This window comes from Plectrocnemia conspersa, unplaced genomic scaffold, assembly GCF_051122295.1.
Source record: "Plectrocnemia conspersa isolate PC_06_02 unplaced genomic scaffold, ASM5112229v1 ptg000006l, whole genome shotgun sequence".
NCBI classification, from domain to species: domain Eukaryota; kingdom Metazoa; phylum Arthropoda; class Insecta; order Trichoptera; family Polycentropodidae; genus Plectrocnemia; species Plectrocnemia conspersa.
This window is the reverse complement of record NW_028277170.1, coordinates 17,476,017-17,499,811: the sequence shown is the minus strand read 5'-3', so window position 1 is coordinate 17,499,811 and position 23,795 is coordinate 17,476,017. Positions and strand designations below refer to the sequence as shown.

General features: G+C 29.8%; 2 protein-coding genes across 4 annotated transcripts; one reads left to right on the top strand and one right to left on the bottom strand.

The window, feature by feature from the left end:
• Positions 1-3,303: 3,303 nt before the first annotated feature.
• On the bottom strand, positions 3,304-16,792 carry alpha-Man-Ib (alpha-Mannosidase class I b). Its single transcript, XM_088187844.1, has 11 exons — positions 16,578-16,792; positions 8,159-8,284; positions 7,900-8,092; positions 6,704-6,889; positions 6,405-6,553; positions 6,143-6,331; positions 5,878-6,065; positions 5,516-5,633; positions 5,255-5,437; positions 3,881-4,021; positions 3,304-3,808 (listed from the first exon to the last, which is right to left on the bottom strand). The coding sequence occupies exons 1-11, from the start codon at positions 16,662-16,664 to the stop codon at positions 3,590-3,592; spliced, it is 1,779 nt and encodes a 592-aa protein (XP_088043970.1). The 5' UTR covers positions 16,665-16,792; the 3' UTR covers positions 3,304-3,589.
• Positions 16,793-18,257: 1,465 nt separating this feature from the next.
• LOC148234392 (uncharacterized) lies at positions 18,258-23,034 on the top strand. 3 transcript variants are annotated; one of them, XM_088188313.1, is made up of 7 exons: positions 18,258-18,325; positions 18,980-19,044; positions 19,110-19,185; positions 20,533-20,618; positions 20,706-20,781; positions 21,383-21,474; positions 21,543-23,034. In XM_088188313.1, exons 1-7 carry the CDS (start codon positions 18,298-18,300, stop codon positions 22,872-22,874), a joined length of 1,755 nt encoding a protein of 584 aa, XP_088044439.1. In that variant the 5' UTR covers positions 18,258-18,297; the 3' UTR covers positions 22,875-23,034. The 3 variants fall into 3 exon arrangements, with proteins under 3 accessions (XP_088044439.1, XP_088044440.1, XP_088044441.1); XM_088188314.1 differs by lacking the exon at positions 20,706-20,781 and having other exon boundaries at positions 21,543-21,589; XM_088188315.1 differs by lacking the exons at positions 21,383-21,474; positions 21,543-23,034 and having other exon boundaries at positions 18,262-18,325; positions 20,206-20,618; positions 20,706-20,836.
• The last annotated feature ends 761 nt before the right edge of the window (positions 23,035-23,795 follow it).

Sequence of the window (23,795 nt, the reverse complement as noted above, 5' to 3'; positions counted from 1 at the left end):
GAGAATATTGAACGATTCTGTACAAAAGGAAGTTAATTGCTTGTTCAATATTTTTTTGTAGATTTTTATAAATATATGACTAAAAATTTAGTATTTTTGCTTCCAACTTAACTGTGATTTTATTCTGATTTTTTAATTGTATTTTTAAATATGTATGTAAATTTATATCTATTTAATTTGTATCACTATAGAGAAAATATTTTAATAATTTTTTAAATGTTTTTTTTTTACATTTTTTAAATAATATAGCATATGTGTAACATTATTATCGACCCCTACATAAACTTGGAGAAGTATGCCGATACGCTGCAGTTTTCCGATAATAACCGTTATTGTAGCGCAGGTAGATACAAAAACAACACATAATCGTATACGGCTTTCTACTTGTGATGTGTGTAAAAATTGGAAGACTTGGCGTTCACTGATATAGATAGTCAATTACTTATACCAAGAGGTTCGAGTCCCATATGAACCATTGTGTTCTTCAATCTTTGTCCTATCTGAGAAATTAGAATTAATGATTATTATATAATTATAATTCCAAATGATCATCACAAATTAAGTTTTCAAATTTCTTTTAATTAAGATGAATATCCTGATGATTAATTCAAATCGAGCTAGGTCGTACATATTAGGTTTAAAATATTCTCTAATAATGCATTACTTCGGCTCATTGAGAATATTATATATGTATACAAAATAAAAACATATTTTTTTAATGAATTTATTATATAATTAAAAACAAAATTAAGATAACAGCAGCACATATGACAATAAAAACACACACTCACATATATATTTATAGTACTTCTATAATTGCAAATACATTAACCATGGATAGAAAATGAAATAATCATAATTATTGTGATTCTTAACAAGTTAATTGTCTTATAATAATAATATACTTTTCCCTTTATTAAACAAAAAACTAACTCCAAAATCAACGAAAACATCGCAACAAATAAATTACAAAAATAATATTGAATTTGTTTAAAAATAAAAATTGTTTCATTGATATCATTATTTTATAATTCTAGTGGTTAAACCAATCAAAAGCCAGAGTGATTTATAATAATATACTGTTTCTTTTGTAATTTTCACTCATTGCTTGTTCGATCTTGATAAAAGGATGATATTCATTAGATGAAGAAAAAATTGGTTTGACTTATTTTTTTATGATTTTTAATTAACTGCCCGCTCCATGCATACTCACGATTATCAAACCCACATTCAAAGTGTTGGAATTGCTATATACACAGCAAAAAAAATGTAAAAAATTATAGGGCATATTATTATAGTAAGACTAGTTATATTTCATTGTTAGTTCTTAAATTAAATATTTACTTAATAGGCTAGTGAAAAAATCAAATTTTTTCGTAGTATTACCTAATAAAATCAATATTTCAAAACTGGGTCAGCGATCACAAAAGGTATCAAATAACACTGGTAGATTATTTAAACACGAATATTGATTTTAAAAAGAAAAATCAATACGTACAGTACAAATATATACAATATATCTAAATATCTATTTCACAGGCCTACTCCTAAAAATTCATATAATACCTTATGTATTACATATACTACAAAAGTTGTGCATGATAAATGATATCGTTGCAGGCCTGTGTTTTTATTTTTATTATTATTATCATTATATTTAATAAAACACAAATGTGCTACTTATATATCTTAATCTAACTTTGCAACCAAACCCATAAATAATAATTTTATAAAATCGATAGCATATATTTTTGATAGTTAACTTTCTCAAAGAATCAGCATATCAAATATAAATTTATTATTTATGGGCATATTGCATTGCAAAGTGTACTACATATTTTGGACGACAATGCCGGTTTAAACTATTGACTTATAATTAAACATATTAAATAAGTACGAATAGCTTTGTGATCATTTGAAAATAATTCACTGGATTATCCGTAGACATTTATTACTTAATCTAATATTATCATAATGACAAAGTGTTTGGCTGTGAGATTACCGGTATAAATTGGCAGACGGTGAATAACTAGATCGCAAATCGGTAAGGTTACAAAAATATATTGTTACTAATGTTCGGATTATATTTCTCGTACAGGTCCATTTTACAATGAATGGAATGTGTGTTCTTTAATTGAAACAAACTTTTAAATGCATTTAATGTCTCACTAATCAGCACAGTAAGAATTGGATCATACATACATATGTTTTAGTTTCATACTAATTCCCTAGAACAATGTATAGCAAAAATATTATTCCCAGCCGAGATCTAGGCACTGTGCCATTTTCACCTTCTCAATAAACAATAAAAACTAAAGCTTTAAAAGAAGTTGAACTTACATAAAAATTTATTATATTATATTAGCAATAAAAACATTTTATAATATATATATAAATAATTTATTCGACTAACACTGTGCGACATGTACATTTTCTACGAGGTTCAAATAAGTAAATTTATATTGCACAGGGTGTGTGCAAAAATTTATAATTTCTATTTTGTAGTATATGCCAAATGTGTATATCAATTTCGACATTTTTTATCGTAAATTATTAATATTTAGAATTTTATGCATTCTATTATTGTCTCTAATAAGTAAAAAATAATGTCATTTTAATTGCATTAATATAATCGATATTGCATTTTTAGGGCTCCAGATAATATATTGTAATTTTACTGTCATATAATAAAGATAATTTAATTTTATAAAATACAACAAAATTGTTTTGGATTTTAAAGTTTGTTTTTATAAAATACAAAAATATTTTCAGCACCATGTTTTTTACAAGAATTATCGTATTATTTAAAAAATGTAATATTCCGCATCCCGACAATATAAAACAATCTTGACCTTGATAAAAACGTCAAAAAACCGGGGAGAGGAGACAGGACCTCACATGAATATTTTACACCATAGTAATAGTACGTTTTTAATTTTTGTATATATTTTTGCATGGTTTAAAATTTTACTTTCAAATTATTATTATCTTTCTTTGAATCTATAAACATTCAAAAACATTTTTAAAAAATTGTTTTCACATAGAACAAACGTGTATTTTTATTTGCATCCAATCTTTCGAGCTGTAGCTAAATGCGGGCACGCGTCAACTGTGATGCTATTTTAATTACTGTTTTAAAAAATAATAATTAATCGATGTACATGTTAAAAAAGGGGGTATTAACACCCCCGATCATTCGATCAACAATGCACGCGTGCGCCACGAATTTTATTGCTGTTTTAAAAAATTCATTATTATATGTAAAACGCCTCAAAAAAATGATCGATATAAAATTCAATATAATTTTTTTGTAGCAAGATAGCTCATTTTTATTGCACAGTGTAATTTATTATTATACTTTTAAAAACAACGTAACCTAAATATGGTTAAGCTTTCGACATTTTCGCATTCAATATAAATTTATATAATTTGCACAGCCATGGGGGTGTTCATTAAAATGCTGAGTGAATAAAATATTGCTTTGTAAACTTGTGAGTAAAAGTAACCGATGTGTGTATGTGACAAGAATTCAAAACTATTATATAGTCCGTGTTACATTGGATCAACAAACTTTGTATATACACTCGCATCACTCGTCCCTAATGGGCAGTAGATGAGCCTCTGAGTTTATAACGTATTTGCTTAGGTCAAGCAGGTATCTGTCATCGCTGAATAATAAGTAACAATATTTTAACGTCTCGCCTAGGAAAAACGACTCCATCATGTCGCGCGGTCTAGTGTTGTCGATGTTCTTGACGCTGCCGATCGACGTGTAGCCGTTCTTAACTTTGGTATACTTTTCGAAAGCCTGGAAAGATTTATTCTGTTTACACGTCTCTTTCAGTTTAAGAATGCCAATAAAATGCATATTTTCCGTTACCTGAAATATTTCCCAGCCCCATTTCTGGTAAGTTGTGTTGCCCGTCAATTGATACATGTACCACAAGCTTTCCAAGTATTCAGGCCGCAGTAAATTATGTGCGTCGTTGCTTTTGACGTACATATCAGTTTCGGCATCACTCTATATTTATAAAACATTTAAAATATATTAGATATACTTCACAGCTTCCACATTATATTAGAAGGTTCACTTCAATATGTATATATATACAACTTAGGTTGCCATAATTTTTACAATAATATAGTTAAAATGTATGTATGGGATGAGACTATAGCTTCAAAAGGTTCACAAGAAGTCGCCTCGTGTATTTTAAAGTATTGTAAAAATGTGACTACCCAAAAACACGTAATGGCTTACAGCAATGCTTGTTCAGGCTAAAATCGTAACATTAAAATGGCACTAGCATGGTTGAAAATAGTTCAATCTTCTAATAATAATATTAACATTGTAAATCACATATTTTTAATATCGGGACATTCATTTTTGCCAAATGGTCGTGATATCGGCTTGATAGAAACAAGACTTAAAAACTTAATTACTTTTAAATTCCTGAACATTATGAGTTAATAGGACAATGTAGTAAAATGAAGTAATTTAATAAATAATTAAAAATCAATAAAAAGAGGAATCAAAAATACCACCGATGTATCTGTCCCTTGGCTAAAAATACAATGGATGCGTTTTTTAAAAAATGATCCATATAAGATGTTTTATAAAACGTCTTTAGATGATGATGCCGACTTCCATCTTTTAAGCCTTTAACCCAAAAGAGGAAGACCAAAAATATACGAAAGTATTTCTTTATTTCCATTGTACTCCACCAGCAGATCAATAACAGAAGAAAAATTTAAAGATATGACAGATTTGCTATGTTATATATATTCCACCAATTTATCATGAATATTTTAAAAATCTTAAAATCCTACTTCCAGAGAATAAAAATAGATATGTTATAATCCAATACTTGAAGCATTATTAAAATGTTAATTACCATGGCTCAATAAAAATTTCATTTAAATGAAAAAAACTTTTTTATTGTGTTAAGTCAATTTAATTATTTATTACATTCAGTTAATTTTGAAAACGGTCCAAGTCATTACAACCTTAAATTTTTATGTTTCCTTATAAGCTACATGCAAAATTTATGTCAAAATAAATTATAAATCTAGCAGATTATATAAATTTGAAAACATTGTGTAGCGTAATATAAAAATAGTTTTTAATCAATTCAAACGCAAACCTTTAAATATCTCGAAAGAAAAGAAACGTGACTTACTTATAGTCCACCGATATAAGATGTAAAAATATTGTTGATTTTTGCATCAAATGTACCATGATTATTTGTCAATTTACCTGCATGCTGAAGTATGTTATCTCGGGAGCCAGGAAAGTCGGTTGCGTAGCGTAAGTTTGATAGCATGTGTACATCAAATCGTGTGCCAACTGCATATGCCAGTCTGGCATACCGTTTTTAACACCCAGCGCAAGAGTTCCTGGCAAATAGCATGTCAAGTGATCCATTTTGGGCTTCAACTCCTGATTAACCATAAATACAAAAAAAAAACACATTAAAACCATTTTCACTGAGTAAAACCTTGGAATGAGAAACTGAACCTTTTGATTTTTTCCACTCGAAACCAACTCGCCGATAAAGACGAGCTTATTCGGCGAAGTTCTCTTAATGAGCAAATCTCTTATTCCTTCGATTCCAGCTATATAGTCATCTCGCAAACTAAAAAAAGTGTTATCAGTGATTAATAACATGCGTTAAACGCATGGTCGTGAATATATCGCATCTCTGACGCTTGCAATAAGATAAACATTATAATACACGCTGGAATAAAATATTAATTGAATAGCATCGCAAAATCGATGTATAATTATCGTTTGAATAGATAATTAACGCCACAGAGCGAATATATAAGTATATCTCAAACATCAAAGCATTACTGCAACATAAAAGATGTAATACATACTAATCGATGGTCTTCCCGGTCTGAATCCACTGTTTCAACAGGTATTCGTAATAGCTGTCACCTCTCGCGCCGACCGTGATCGTAGAGTATGAGAGAAACTGGCCGCTGTTCGGACTGATGAAGATAGGCACAAGTCCTTGGGTCTTCTCAAGGTTATGAATATGCATCGATACGCGAGCTGCAACGTTCTGAACAACACAATAAAAATCAGCTGGCACCGAATTTTTTTTCGAAAAATCAGAAACACTAATAACATGTTATATACCTCAAATCTAGAATCTTGGGAGCATCTCGATAAGTCGCGGAACTCCAGCTGAATCGTGGTGACTTCAGACGTCGAACTGTCCGGTGACCATTTGGGCGAATGAGCTCGTCTTGTTGCTAAATTAACATCAGAATAAGGAATACCAGATGGTGTTTCGAATGCGGGCAAAAGGCGTTCACCTAAATCGATCTATAAAAAAGAAAAAAAAAACAATTACATAACAAATATCCAATACTTTTAAATCAATATATTAAATACTAACAGCTTTCTCTAAGAACATCGAATCTCCGGATAAGTGATAGTTACTCAGTAACGCCCCCAAAACTCTGATGGTAACTTCGAAGAGATTAACATCCTTGTTGACATCGAATGTTAACTGAGACGCTACCCAATCTTTCGCTTCTGCATATTCTAAAAAATATTTTCATATGCGTTGTTAAATATTAGATATCTTGATCTATTAGTAGTGTATTAATATACTAGTAGATAGGGACAGATCGAGTGTTATTTAATTTAATAAAATTTATTTAATAATTAAAAAGCAAATATTAATATTGATACCTTCCGTGAGACCCATGATGTACGCCGTATCCAATCCATCGACTAGAGTCAAACCCAATGAGAACCATTCGTGATATCCTTCCATAATAGGCCTCAGATGGTCGTGCCCCCAAGCAAACTTTTTATATCCTGTCCACGCATGTTTAAACGCATCTATGACGGCTCTCTGCTTATCGTTGGTAGGACCTAAAATTTAACAAATGTAAGATTAATTTAATTATTATTATTTTACCACAAAAATAAGATAACTAGATTCCATTGTATATCAATATTTTACCCCTTCCCGATCATGCCGAGTTAACTCAGAAATTTGTATTTTATGAATTCTCATTTCAAAAAGCAGCAATTTTTCAAGAAAATTATCAGAGCCATTTTCTATTAATAATTAAATTTGTACGAATATATTTAAATTTTTACAAAAGCTGCAATTTTTTATACCACTGCATAGGAAAGGGTGGATCTGTGCCAGACGTTTTTGAGTCATTTTTAAAAAAGTACTGTCACCGGAAAGTGGTTAACTGTATAGAAAATGTTTCACTTCTGACAGTGAAAAAAAATAAAAGGGAAGAGGAATAAGAGCCGTTACCGTGTGCCTAGTAAAACGTTCTTAGAACAACTAGTGTATATCAAGACAACACTTTCAGCCGTAAGAAAAGAATTGACGCCAGTGTCATTAGTTTTTACGACTTGATGAGTAAATGCATTTGTAACGATCGGAAATTTGAGTGCATTAGGTAAATGCAACAAATCGTCTTTATAAATACAAAGAAGTGCTATATTATATTGACAAGTGCTGGCAGGTCAGCAGAATGTGGTAATTAATGACCGTTATGCAAAGCTTCCTTATAACAAATCTGTTTCCAGCCCCAAATCGTTACATTGGCCCAAAAGTCGAGAGTAGGAAGAGCATATTCTAAAAATGGGTTAAGTTCTCCAACTTCTTAATCCAAGTTGATAATATCATATATTATGCAGCTGAGGAATTTGGATCCATTAAAACTGTGTAACGGAACGCGATTGGTAGTGAATGCATTGAACATATGTGATTGAGGCAGCAATCTTGAATGGCACATTGTCGCATTTTCCCAATTCGTCTTCAGAGACGAATGCTTCTCTCGTTGTCAATTTTATGTCATAATGTCAAGTTTGAAAGATATGATGTGCCGATGAAGCCGAATACTGAATAGATCCAATACCTTTAAAATCAACTTTGGTGAGAAAATGTTGTGGTTCATCGATCTGCTGCTGCTGGAATGGCGGATTGGGCAGTTCGGCCTGGTGCCGAACAAGCAACTGTACATTGTTGTTTATCTTGGGAACATCTTTGTCTTCACTTTGCTCTTTATGATCTTGTACTAGTTTTTGCGAATCTAAATTCGGCGACAAATCCTACAAAACGATAATTAAAACATGTCAACGGTTACAAAACGATAAAACACACTAATAATAGCTTACCTTATCAATAAGGTTAACCTCTTCTACGTGAGTTCCGTCCGATATGAAAAATATAATTGTAATGCAGATTATGAGCACCAACACATATATTAAACTACGCTGCAGCCGAGACAATTGATTCCACCACTAAAATAAAATAAATAAATCAATATAAGTGGGTAATTCTTTAAAATTATATCTATAAACACATTATTAAATAGACATTATGGTAATGACATTAAAATAGAGTTTAAAAATAATGTAAACGACCTCCATCGTACAAACACGATTGTATTAATTGTGTGACTGTTACACAAGCAATGATAAACCGCAGTTATTGTAATGCATTCGATGATTCATTGTCTTTTAAAAATACTTTTCTCATTCACAAAGTACAAAGATAGTCGAGATGAATTCAAGCCAAAGGTCTAATCGTCAGATACTCATACATAACATATTATAATCCTAGGATTCTCAAACTATAGTCTGCGAGAAAAATAATATCAGGTCACAATTTATTCTGAACCTCACAAAAAATTGCAAGAATTGCCTTTTTGCTATCGCCAACGACATCCTTGCTTTGTTAAATTGGAAAAAGGTTAATTTCTAATGTATAAATGATCCAGGAAGTTGTTGAATAATAAAGTAAAGTTTTATATTTAATTAAACGCTGAGAATTTCTGAGTTTTTAATAAATAAAAAAGAAAAATTTGTCTTGTGAAAATTATTTCTAATTACGATAAATTGTCCGCTATGGAATCATGACATGGTAAGAACGAGTGACGTTTACGAAACTTTAGTTTCCTCGAGTCATTTGCGTGTGATAATTTTAAAAGCATAGAAGACGTAGCTAAATTAACAAAGAGCATAATTTTCTTCTTGTAGAAGTAGTGTAATAAAAGCTTTTCAAGCGATTTTTTCAATGATCCATAAAGACGATAAGAGCAGCGGTCATCGAAGAAACTATTGCTGTAATTCTACATGACTGTAATAATAAAAAAAAGTTTCCGCTCGTTTTTGAAAACTGATCAATCTCGAAACAAGAGATAATTTTTATAAATTAACTACCAAACTATACATAAAACGCCAAATAGTATTCCGATCCGCTAAGTATACCACTATGACCCTAATTTAGCACCTGGTGATAAGATAAATTAAAAAAATACTGCATTTTCAGCTTCTTAATGAAACAAAAAGAGCGATTAACGAGTGAATAAACAGCAATAAACAAAAAATTGAAGTTCTCTTTGGGTAAAGTGCATATCCCTTGATTGGGATGATGAAATATAAATAAATGAAAAATTCTTAGATAGACTCAAAAGCGAATTTTTCATTTTCATATTGTATCAATCTCCATAACTTCTACGTTATGTTTTTTAATTGAGTCATTCCATTGCCCTTTTCATAAATTCTTATTGTGTTAGGCAACGATGTTATAATTCAATATGTTATTTAATAAAGCACTCCCACGTATTTTTCTTTTAATCAATACCAATAAATATTCAAAGAAAAGATATCTACTCGGGTATCATAAGCTATTTTATAGTGCATGTTAAAAAGTTTTATACAGTATTATATCATTAATTTATACAAAAAAGTGATAAATAATATATATATATATATATATATATATATATATATATATATATATATATATATATATATATATATATATATATATATATATATATATATATATATATATATATATATATATATATATATATATATATATTGTAAAATGTTAACTAGCCTCTTAATTAGATTTTATAAATTTTGTATTAATTTCGAGGCAAATAACCTCTTTTGAAATCGTGTCATACATATAATATAAAGACATTTATGCAGTAATTTTTTGCGCTTTCAAAAAATTGGTATCATTGTACATATTTTTTTTCTTTATTATACATATGTATTTACACGAAAAATATAACTTTTTAATTTAAAAAAATATATATTAATTTCATACCAAATATATTTTTATAAAAAAACGGTTTAAAATCTGCCGTATCTATTATAGCATTAAATAGTAATGTTGTGCATTGTCAAACCAAACAGTACCTATGTAATTATTTATTTATTGTAAATCTTCCGATACAACATTATAGATGTAAGCCCGATTCGGTACAATGGCAAAAACACAATTAACAACTATTAATCCTTTTTGCGCCTTAAGCGTGTTGATGCGCTCTATATGTCTATACTAGGCGGATGAGGCCGGTCATACAAAATGAGCGCATTAACGCGCTCACTTTGTACTTATTTTACTAGCTAATATCAAGTGTTTTGTGTGATGTAAAATGCTTTAACACATGGTGACATCTCTTAAAATAATAGAAAAAAATTTGGACGGAATAAATTGCAATTATTATCGATATTAGGTAGATCTAAATCGAAGCTTTATTTGACGTTCAATGTGAGTCGCTGTTCAAGGTTGTGCGCCGCCGCATAGGCTTTTTCTATTATTAACGAGAATAATTAACTACAATTGTAACTCACGCTTGGCATGTATTTGACGTTATTTTATATTCCACTATACCGCCTTGAACATTTTTCCAGCACGCGAGATTCATCACACTTTTACAAAATATATTTATTTTATAATGGCCAATGTAAAATAAATATTTTTTAATGATTTCATTTATATTTATATATTTTTTATATTTAATTTTTAGTGTTATATATTTCTTTACAATATACGTTTAGTCTCATTATTATTATATTATCCATGTTTACATGTAAGAATAATAGTAAACACAATAATAATAACGCATTATGTTTCAATTTTTCACTTCAAAAAAATTGTCTATAGTGTATCTAAATCTAATATGGGAATATATAATTTTATATGTGGCCCGCAAAATCATTTGGATTGGCCACCCCTGTACTATACAATGCTTATTAAATTTTATTTTTTACAATATTTTTTTTATTTTTTCAAGCTAATGTGACAACCCTGACATTATGTTTTTTTATTCGTATGCAGGAAATTTGTTTATACCTATTTTTATGTATGTATATACATATTTAAATATATATGTATATACAGGCGGACCTCGACTTTCGAACGTTTGACTTTTGCACAATTCGCTATTTTGCACATTTTAAATAATTCATTTTTTTTAATTTCAATAAGTGAGAAAAACGGAAAAACTTCAGTGTTGATACGAACAAAAAGAAATCAAAGACTCATAAGCATCACACGATCGAGACAAAGCGGTAAATCGTTTGCTTCAATCGGACGTTCGTATGATACAAACAGGTCTACGATATGTTCAATTTAAAAAAATAAGTAGAGGTCCTCCTGTATTTGAAAATATGAAAATATTTTTTTACGAAATTTTATTATTATTTTTTATAGTAGCTATGCAACAACCCTGGCATTTTATTTTTATACATCTGTATTAAATGAACTTATATTTTTTTTAAATATACACATGGTGGTTAAGCGATCCATTTCGTAAATGTGTTGTTGCAAACAACCATTAGACACTGAACACGCAGCGTGATTATTGATCAAGTGAGTATGCAATAAATATTTTTTAAAAATACACAAATAAAATGTATTTAACCGTTTTACTAGAAAGTTTGATTTATGGTTATTTTACATAATATAATAGTAATTTATAAGAAAATTTAAAAAAAATACAATTTTTCAAACATCACTAAAGTGGGTTTCTTAATCTCTTACCAACAAAGGTCTTAGTTGATTATTGATTTTTTAGACTACCGAGTAGATAATGCAAAGAATAGTACTGTGATAAAAAATGTATGAAAACAGTAAGTCGCATGCAACCACCACAAATTACGTGAAACTAAGTTAGCATGTGCATATTTAGGATGAATACTAATGAGAGCCTTTGAGTAATGTGTTATAGTGTATTGTTTTGAGTAGTGTTGTATCATTGGCGTAACTAGTCTGTAGATTTTTAACTTTCCCCCTCTCTTCATCCTTACAATTTATTTTATCTAATACAAAATCTGACCTTTCTAAAAATCTATATCTTGATGCATGTCTTCAATATTTCGTAACTTTTAGGGGCATGCGGCCCCATTTTACCCTCCCCCCCTTTGCTACGTCACATACCCTTCACATAAAAAACATTTCTAGTTTAATGAAATATGGTAATGGTTATCAGACATTTCATTATTTTAGCACGCATTCGACTCAAACAAATATTGAGGAAAAAAAAAAGTCAAAGTTACACCAGCTGATCCTAGCTGGTGTAACTTTGACTTTTGCTTTACACGCTGATTTACTTTTGATTTACACGCTGCCAGTTGCTGGCATACCAGCTGGAAATTGACTGGCGGGGCACTGGCACGCGACGACTGGCATTCCAGTCCACTGGCGCCTTACAGTTTACAGTGCCAGCAAGTGATAGAATTATTGTTGTGAAAAAGCGCTACTCAACTAGCGCCAGTACGGTAATGTGGTGGAAGGGAGAGCTGGCATGCCAGCAAAACAAAAATATTTGTTCTGCTGGCGCTACCAGCTGCTGGCATGCCGGTGGCGCACTGGCTTCTCCAGTGACTGGCGTTAAACGTTTACACGGTGCTAGTCGCTGGCAACCTCGACTAGCGCGCCGACTGGCATTGTGTAAATCAACCTTAAGAAATCAAAAATATTTTTATCCATTGGGGCAGCATTTTATGACCGGCCGGGTCATAAAATCAGCATTTTTTGTTCATTGTTTTCACGTATTCAACTATAATATAGTAAATATAGTCCCTCACTGTCATGAGGTACCACGGCTAGAGAATGTGCGAATACTAAACTTTTTCGGCAATATTATTTTTGATTCTCTCTGATTTTTTCCAAAGTATTTTTAATATTAAATAATTGCAATAAGATATTTAAACTATTGTGTGGCTGTGTGCGATATGAGATGAAAGAATTTAGACAATGCACGTTTTGAATGATTTTACTGGTTAAGTTATTTCAATTAATTATTTGATTTGAAATCATCACACATTTATTAACATTGCAAAATTATTTTTTAATCGAATTTTATAAATGCATGTGCAGCTTAGCTAAATACCAATAATAAATAACATTTCTTTACTTGACAGACTCATTGAACATATGTTTCAATGTGATTGGGTTTTTCGATTGCTGTTATAGATATCATGTATAGAGCATTTTAATACTAACAATAACTCAATTTGAATATCACATTAAAGTGTACATTTTTAGTATAATTTAATTTAGTTAGTTAGTTTAGCGTTTAGACATGCAATGATAATAGTATGACTTATTCTTTTAATTACACGTAATTCATAAATAATATAGTAAGCTTATGTGACTATTTAAGTGTCTTAATACACTGGCATGTGAAGTCAGATTTAATTATTCTGATGTTTAAATTTCGATATGAGGAAATGTGTATATAACACTATTACTATTAACAAAATATTAATTTATCGCACTTTTGATTTCACGTGTTATTTTCTTACAACACTTATTTAGAGACAAATGTGAAACTTATATTACAATCTAATAAACAAATACTCCCAGCGACTTTGGACGTAATTATTTCAGTGTAAAAATTAGCTAAGAAAAAATACAAAAATACCGACTTTGTATAGATTTATTTTAGTATTGAAATTCGTAAAGGAATGCTTATAAACTGAAAGGATTTTAATTAACGGTAGAAGCAAAACATAACAAAAGACATCGAAAAATATATTTTGGTGTTAAAATTCGTTAAATAACAAGTCTTTGAAAGCTCTATTTATAAAATGAATTAATTGCTATTTTGGGTTTAATCGAAATTGAAAAAAATATTTTGGTGTAAAAATTCGTCAAATAATAAACCTTGGAAAGCAATACTTATGGCTATTTTTAAATTACGATCGGTTATGCAAGAGCGACTTTGGACATATTTATTCTAGATTTAAAATAACTTAAGAAATAAATATAGAAACATTAAAAATACACAAAAATATTTATTTTAGTATTAAATCCGCTGAAGTCATAAAAATGCAAGAATTGCTATTTTTAACCTATGATCCAATCAATAATTGCCATATACTTATTATATAAAAAAGTTTCATACTATTTTTTCAGGTGACAATTTTCAGCTCTCAACTATTAGTTTCATTAAATATTATACATTTCCATATTAGATTTGATATATCTGATTTCAAAGAACATTTGTATGTCAAAATCACAAGAACATTATTGTATATTGTGACAAGCAATGCGAACTGTATTGTGACGAGGCATACAATTAAATGTACATTCTATGTAAATGATATAGCTTATTTACTGTAAATAAATTAGGCAAAATACAGTAGCATCACTTCTCGAAATCAAAGTTATTTGAAATGAGATAAATTCAAAATATGTGATTTTAGGAATTTAATATTTTTTACGACAGGAGACAATGTTAGAAAATAAGTCTGTCACAAGGTTATGATTGTTCAAGGCTAATTATACAAAAATGTCGATAATATTGGAATATATGTAAGATTCTCTATACCATCAATACTAATATCAACAATAGTTTTACAATGACGTATATCTGAATCATTGGCCTGTGACACGTTTGTATAAAACAAACCTTGATATATGCATGTAATTATTATACGAATTCTCCAAATCAGTGTTTCACGAATAATACATCCGATATGCCTGATATTACCGGCTGAGTCGCTCGCCAACAGTGGCGGCCACCTAAATAAGACACTTTTGAAGTTTTGTCAAAATGCGATGTAAAGTGCAAATTTTACATAAAATTGTTAAAACTTTTCAACTTTTTATTTTTTATCTAAATAATACTATGTTGTAATAAATATTTAAAATATTTATTTTCAATTTAAAATTAAATTTATAAAAAATATACGTATGAGTACATTCTAAAAATTCAAAAAAAAATAAAAAATAAATAAATAAAATAAAAATACTATTAATATTTTGTAGGGTGACATTTTATCCTTATAGCCCTACAATGGTCAGGCATTGACTCGATTAATTGCTGATATTTGCGGCAGGAATCAGTTTCCACTCGTTTTTTACAATTGAATTTATTTCTTTTAAATTTGCGACAAATTAATTTTCGGGTCATTGTCCTGTTGATAAACAGGACAATGACCCGAAATCTTGCCCATTACGGGTTCCATAATATTAACATATACTTCCTGGTTCATAGTCTTTTAAATTAAATGGATAGGACCGACCCCATGCCAAAACATATAACCCAATAAAATAATGTTTCCACTAGCTCCTTTAATTGTTTTTATATTTCTAGGGTTGTACTCTTCGTTTACATATCTTTTAAAATATTGCCTTCCATCAGAGCCTATTCTATTGAACTTAGATTCATCACTAAACAATACATTTTTCCAGCCTAATATTGTTCAGTTTAAATGATTTTTTAAGCAAAATTAACGCGTAATATGCAATTGTTTTTTTTCACTAATGGTTTACGTCGAGCAATGTTGCCGTATAATCCTGCTTCACACAGCCTTCTACGCACTATTCTAATACTTACATCACTTTCATTTAATTGATTGACTTCTTTTCTAATGTCTACAGCAGTTTTTAGTGGATTTTCTTTGGAAATTCTAATTATTTTTCGATACACAGGTGTGGAAGTTGTTTTCGTTTAAGGTTTTTACAGGTTTAATGTGTTTAAAATGTTTTAACGCATTATATATTTGACATCTTGATTTTTTTAGATATTCTGATATTATTTGCACTGACCGACCTTTGTCATTTTTTAAATCCACAATTAGTTCTCGTTTTTTAGGATCACAATGTGCACTTTTCCCCATAATAAATTTGTTATTTAATTAAAATTATATTCTAGGTAAATACAATATATATTATTAATTTAAATTATTTTAATTAATCCTTATAATGAAAGAAATCGATATCACGGCGTTCGAAATGAAAATAAAAGCAAAAATGATCTATTAGACAATGATTCCATTTAAATAGTGACCATGTGTACAATACGCCGTTTTGGACTTCTCAGAAAGGCAAGGGTACTAAATATCGGGTTTAAGGGATGCATCAATATAGCGCGGCAAACTGTTCATATTTTGTTACGCAGTAATTAAACATTAACGAGCCAAAAAATGATTTTGTAAAAAGTGTCTTATATAGGTGGCCGTCACTGTATATCTATGTATTTTTGATTTTCTGCTTTTTTCAGAATCCAAAATGTATTTCATACATACATATAAAATAAACCGCTAACCGTTAATAACAAATATGTATGAAAATTATATATTTAAAAGAGGATGTGATAAGTTAGTAAATTATACATCACAAAAAAAAAGTATTGATGTGAGATAGGCATTGTGATATTAAAATCAGGATATATTGTACATATATACACATACATATGAAAAAAGCATTTTTTGTTAAATTTATAGTCCTAACAATAATTATGTTTGGCCATGTATTATAAGAGATTAAAGGGTTTCTTACTCTCCAAACGCTGCGTCGCCCCGCCGGCTCTTCGCTAGGGACGGGCAAATACAAGGTCGTACTCGGAGCGCTCCTATTTCCGAACATCCTCGCTAAGTCCGGACATCCGGAGCAATAACGGACAGCGGACGCTCCTCCGCGCTATCGTCCATTCGCGAGACGACAGCGCGAAAGGAACACCGTCGACCTGACGTGTGAGCACACGATAGGGCTGTGCCACAGCGATCCTGTTACAATTTAAATGTTGCCATGTCAGCAAAAAAGCTTTGTTAGATATATCAGATTACTACTAGCTCGAAATGCACAATAACGCTACGGTAAAAACAGAAAAATTACAAGCGCTTCCTAAATTTTCTTAAATTTAACTATTAAAATATGAAACTAGTTTTACATTTATATTTTTGAAATGCAAAAATACTTTGTAATGTGTATTTTACCAAAATAATGCCTTAAAATCTTTGATTTGAATGTTGATTTTTAGGTGCTCTACGTTTCGGGTTTGTCCGCGACTCTTAGCGTAAAATTGCATGATATCATTGCATTGGGAACCATTTCAGAACAACGAACAAAAAAAATCAGTGTAACATTTTTTTAGCTCTCGCAAGATCCCAACTGAACAAAAATTCTCAGCTGGTGTTTTTATCAGTTGCACGGCGCTGCTTGCGGTTATACTGTGTTAAATTGAATCGCGCGCCCATTTAGAGTAATTGGCGCCCTATTCGTAACTAGCTCTCCGGACGACCGCTTGTACAGCTAGCTCCTACTAGAATCTTTACGCAAAACGTCCAACGTTGTACCCAATTTGTGGCAAGATGCTCCGTCTTGTTGTAACTACATGTCTTCCATATCAATCTTCGATTTCATGCCAAAAATAATCGTTTATCATGCCTATAGTGCCCAACATTGACTGTTACAGTCCGAAAATTTAATAAATATTAAATTTGTTTCTAAAGTGGAGATATATCATTGTTTGTACAATTATATGCTAAAGAAATAATCTTTAAAAAAATACAGAAAAGGCGTGGTCGGAAGAAGGAAAAGTTGTTAATTTTATAGGTTAGGTATATTTTTAGGTTGTTTTATTAGGATAATATAATAATTTATTTAAATATTAAATGTAACAAATAATTGCTCACTATTAGGCAAAATTGTACTCAAACGGTAACCTATCATTTTAAAAAAATAGTGGCAATTAATGTGTTGAATTATTTATTTTTATCATAGTTAAAGTTTATTCAAACAATTTGCGGAACTATGTCAGAATTAAAATGATTAAATGAAATGATTTTTATTTCTTGAGCACCGACACATTTCCACATGTTTTTCTATGGTGTATATGTTAAATTAGCAAATCCACTAAATATTAATAACCCTCTTTGGACATCTTATAGAAGGCTAAGAACTTAGCGTCTGTTTGTTGCAATTATTGTGCTGCAACAAATAATCTGCAATTTATATTTCATTTCATATAGGGATGAATCCAATATTTTATGTTATGACGATTTCTTCTACGTTAACGATAGTAAGCAAAAATAAGTAAAAACAATTAATAAGTATTTTTTAAATATACATACAAATACAAAATAAAATATATAATCTGAGTTTATAATTTAATTGCTTACAGATATTTTTATTATTTTTCTGCTAAAAATATGTAATGCTTAGACCAAAAAAATAATCACCAGTTGACGTTTACAATCCGTGACGCATTGTTGCTGCGATGGAATTTTTGCATAGTTTTATACCTGGTATGTTTCCAGTCTATATTATTACATTTCATGTTTGGGAGTTTATCTTGTACAGATCAAAAGTTCAAAATGCAGGTATAAATGTCTCGTAAGTAGAGAGAACGTGAGTGAATTTTACATGAAGAAGCCAAATGTCGCAACCGGTGAAGTCGTAACTGAAGTTTGAATTTTTGTAACGAAGTAAAGTTGGAAGTAGTAGCACATAATGGTTTGCAATTTGCCGTTCAATGTGAAGTATGGAGTTGTTATTCGTAAATTAGGTTGTAAGAAAAATATACACCCTTCAATTGCATTGAGTGATATGAGTGATATGGAAATTATCTCGCGCGAGTGTTCAAGAAATGTTTTTGTTTTGCAATAATTCAGGTCATCCTCAGGATGGCCATAAATATTGATATTGGTTTGACTTAATGAGAATTATCAACATGCGACTTCTATTGACAAATTCTACCTTGTTATTTAGAACGGAGCTAGTGAAAAAAAAAATTTGTTAAATGATCGTTCTGGTATATATTATTTCAAGTGAGCAATCTTTTATTCATTAAAAGTTATTTTTAATCGTTAGTTGCTATCTAGCTTTTTTATCATTACTAGTTAGTAACTTAGATTGTCGAAATTCAATTTCTTGCGTAATATTACATTTTTTCTTTTTAGAAACTTACAGTGAAGACACCAAAGAAACATTTGATTCTAGTAATAGAATTGTAGATAAAGTTAAGGTAAATTAAATTAACATATTAATTCATCGGTATACTTGAAAATACATTTTATATTTTTTTTCAAGTTTGAAGATATCAAAAGAGAATATAACAGAGGTGAAGAAGAAAACATAGAAAATGTAAAAGATATGTTCGAAATAGGTTAGTAATGGTGTTACGACAAAACTTTAACAGACAAATCGTTAATGACATAATCTTAACCACTATACGCTAACGTGACAACAATGTTAACATTTATATATATATATATATATATATATATATATATATATATATATATATATATATATATATATATATATATATATATATATATATATATATATATATATATATATATATATATATATATATATATATATATATATATATATATATATATATATATATAATTATATATATATAAATAAACATGTGTTCTATAATATTATAAAATAGTATATTTCCAATATTTAGATGGATTGTTTAACTTCGAAATGCATGAACTTTTTTGATACAAATTTAGAATTTTATATTTAACAAGTGTTGTATTACACAAAAACTTTATAATGAAAATAATTAAAAGTCAAAATTCCAAATCTTTCTATTTAAAATAAGTTTTATCAGTTAAAAAAAAACAATAATAAATAAAATGCAAGGATTGAAAATCGATAATATGTAAATATAATATAAACATCAAAGACAAAAATTAATAATAAATTACTCACCACACGATTGCTGGCTGCCGTAGAAACAAGAGAGCATTTTGCAGCTAACAGGCTGCTTTATAGTCATGCTTTCGGCCCTGACAATGTTTATGTTGGCCATAACCCAATATACTAACTTAAACCGGTTTCACACGTGCCCGATGGATTCACCCGGCGCCGTGTAGTGGGGATGGTGTTGTATGGGCTAGTACCTACCATTTCAGACGTGCCGGATGAATCCATCCGACGCTGGCTGCCGGGTTGTCGATGGCCGCGCTCACTACAACTGTCCGGCGCCGGGTACCGGGTTGAGTGTGGTGGGGGTAAAACTAAACATGAACCAGGCCGTTGACAGTGATTGTGGTAGCTTGTAAGAAAATTATTAAATATATTCCTCATGTTTAGGCAATAGCGGAAGAAATAGAACTCGAAATTTGAATTATATTAATATAATCTCTTTTAATTATTTTAATAGAATACATACAAAAATAAAATCCTAACGTGAAATGCGTGGAAGGACTTGTGTGAAGCCGTTAATCTTAAATGACTGCCATCAGTTGACGGGGTATAGGTCGGGTTGGGAAGAAACCGGCCACGTGTGAAAGCTTTGTAAACGGCGCCGGCCCGGTGCCGGGCAAATCCATCCGGCACGTGTGAAACCGGCCTTAATCCTACTGCTTATTCTACATATATAAATGTTAATATTATGACGTGATAATATTTCGTCTGTTGTGATAACATAAAAGAATTGTTGAACAGTGTAGTTAACGATTATTTTTTTATGATAATTTTATGACTTCAGAAATGCACGATGTTAAAGATATTCTTATCGCAAATAATATAGGAATAGATGTTTCGTCCCACCAAATATCAAATATGGAAACAAAGGTAATTGTAAAATATATTTGCTTTATACATATATTAATATTTATAACTAATATAAAAAATACAATTAAAATTACATTTATTTTCAAGTTTGAAGATATAAAAAAAGAAAATACCAAAGGTGAAGATAATAATATTATAGATGTTAACGATGTGTTAGTAGCAGGTTTGTATAATTTTTATACAATAAGTCAAGAACTTGAATAGACTTTTGTCAGAAATAAGTTGTACTTTCATTTGCTTTTTAAAAACACCTAGAATATCTAGAGTTATTAGCACCTACAAAAATCACATGTGACAGACGTGGTCATATGTACCGGTCATATCCGGCGACCTTCTTTCTTGCTTCCTTTCATCGTTAATATATTATCTTACAGAATAAATTTAGTTTGTTAAATTATATTAAACTGATTAAGATATATTTAGTTTAATTATTGACTTGAAATTATTTACACAATAAAAATATTTAGGGTTATGTCACACAAGCCCTTCGAAAAAATATATTTTGCTTTTAATTAAATATAATTTTTTAAATTTAAAAAAATGCTTAAATGTCTAATTAATAACGAGACTAAATTACATATTTATTTAGCTGAAGTCTTGGAATCAACTACAGTTTTCTAGCTGAAAGTCGAATAAATTTATATCATAGATTAAATTCTGTTTTTCATAACTCCCATAATAAAACTTTTCATTTTTGTTATAAATTATAAAAAATATTTGTCAATTTGCAAATATCTTAATATGTATTTATTGATTGTTTTCAGTAATACACAATAATAAAGATAGACCTAAAGCGAATATTATAGAAGTGGAAATTTCATTTCAACCTAGTTCAAATGCCGATATAGAAACAGAAGTAATATTCAATTGAATTTACTATATTAATAATCTACAACTTATCTAATAAATATAATTAATTTTTAGAAACGAATAAAAGGAAATGAAATGTGTTCTTGTTTTCAACATGGTAATCTAAATATGCATGGTGATTCCAACAAAAATGAATGTAACATATGCGAAAGGACATTCAAAGCTAAAAGCAATATTTTACACTCGATGAAAAATTATAGATATTCATATGATTTTGAATGCGAAAAATGTGAAAAAACATTTCAATTTCAATCTGGTTTATCACGACATAAGCAAATTCATAATCATTCTCGAGATTTTAAATGTATAAAATGTGAAAAAGCATTTAAAACCAAAGCTAATCTTTCACACCATATGAAAACTCATAACAACCGTGACTTTAAATGTGAAAAGTGTAGAAAAGCATTCAAAACTAATATTGGTCTTTTGTATCATATAAAAATTCATAGTGAAGGTCGTGACTTTGAATGTAAAAATTGTGTAAAATCTTTCAAAACTAAAAGCAGTCTTACACACCATATGAAAACTCATAGCGATGTTCGTAACTTTGAATGCGATATATGTGGAAAAACGTTCAAAACCAAAACTACGACTTCATACCATATGGGAATTCATAGTGATGTTTTTGCATATAAATGTGAAAAATGTGGAATAACATTAAAAACTATGAGCAGTCTTACACGCCATAGGAAAATTCACAGTGACGCTGGTGATTTTGAATGTGATAAATGTGAAAAAGCTTTCGAATTTCAATCTGATCTTATGCGACATATGAAAATTCATTCTGTCTTCGAATGTGATATTTGTGGTAAAACATTTCAAGCTAAAGCCAATATCTTTCAACATATTAAAACTCACATAGATTCATTCGCATTTGAATGTTTTAAGTGTCGAAAAGAATTTAAAACTAAAACCAATCTTACACAACATATGACAACTCATATTGATGGTCGTGACTTTGAATGCGAAAAATGTGGAAAAGCATTAAAAACTAAATGCAGTCTCTCGTATCATATGAGGACTCATAGTGATGATCGTAACTTTAAATGTCAAAAATGTATAAAAACATTCAGAAATCAAAGCATTCTTACACGTCATATGAAAACACACAACGAGGCTCGTAACTTTGAATGTGAAATTTGTAAAAAAACATTCAAATTAAGAAGCAGTATCTTACAACATATGCAAATTCATAGAGATACTTTTGATTTTGAATGCAACCAATGTAAAAAAGCATTTAAAAGTAAAAAAAATCTTTCAGAGCATATAAAGATTCATATTGATTCTTACAGTTTTGGTTGTAGTAAATGTGAAAAAGCATTTAAAACCCAGAAAGTTCTTTCACGTCATACGAAAATTCATAGTCATGCCCTCAAATCACTATAAATATTAATGTAAAAATATGTATGAAAATTCAAATACTGTTCTATATATGTATTATTAAATTATCATATTTTATTGTAATAAGTTTATTAAATGTTATACATAATAATGTAAAAAAAATATATATAAAACTTATTTAATAAAGCTTTTTACGTTAATTTTATAAATTCAAATTTATTGGAAATTTCCCATAGATAATTTGAACCATGATTAATATCTATTTTAATGAAAATTTAGTTGATCGTTGTGGGTAAGATTTACGATAAATCGATAATCTTTTAAAAAAAATGTGAATAGGTAAATATTCTTTAATAGATATAATAAAAAAGTGTACACTTATGTACAGAAGCTACCCAATTTTCTTCTACTAGCTAATTGTCCAACTATTTCTGAATGATGTTGAGTTTTTTAAGGTTGAGTACTGTTCCGGATTTTAATAGTATTTTAGGGTCTGTGATGATGGCAGTTGGCAATGAGACACAGATTGAGCCGCTGCAGTAGTATGTTTATTTAAGGTTACGGTTTACATTACAAAAATGGGGCGGACGCGCGACGGCACGCGTCCGAACCCTTACAAGCTTGCCGGAAGAGAGAGAAAAAACACGCCACGCAATGCCAATCTAGCGCCGACCAGTTTTGGCCATAACACATCTAAATTCGGCTCCCATAGTATTATTAGCGCATCGAATTCCAATTTTTTTCCAATGTTGACAGAAATGTAAATCAGAGAGTTGTTTTGGCGACGTGTGGCAATTAGATACAGGTTGAGCCGCTGCAGTAGTGTTTTATTTAAGATTTGAAGAAGTTACACGTTGTTTATAAAAATATATAGTGAACGGTGCACGGGGTCCGCCAGAGTCGACAAGAGAAGAGAGTTCGTTACGCCAGTGCTACCAGAGTATCGCCAAGTTTTGGTCATAATAA

Coding starts and splice junctions, on each gene's coding strand:
- alpha-Man-Ib (XM_088187844.1), bottom strand. CDS start 16,664: ATGTTCGGAAATAGGAGCGCTCCGAGTACGACCTTGTATTTGCCCGTC. Junction 8,093..8,158: donor AGGTTAACCTTATTGATAAG/GTAAGCTATTAT, acceptor ATCGTTTTGTAG/GATTTGTCGCCGAATTTAGA. Junction 6,332..6,404: donor CGATGTTCTTAGAGAAAGCT/GTTAGTATTTAA, acceptor TCTTTTTTATAG/ATCGATTTAGGTGAACGCCT.
- LOC148234392 (XM_088188313.1), top strand. CDS start 18,298: ATGGAATTTTTGCATAGTTTTATACCTG. Junction 20,782..21,382: donor TAACGATGTGTTAGTAGCAG/GTTTGTATAATT, acceptor GATTGTTTTCAG/TAATACACAATAATAAAGAT. Junction 21,475..21,542: donor ATGCCGATATAGAAACAGAA/GTAATATTCAAT, acceptor ATTAATTTTTAG/AAACGAATAAAAGGAAATGA.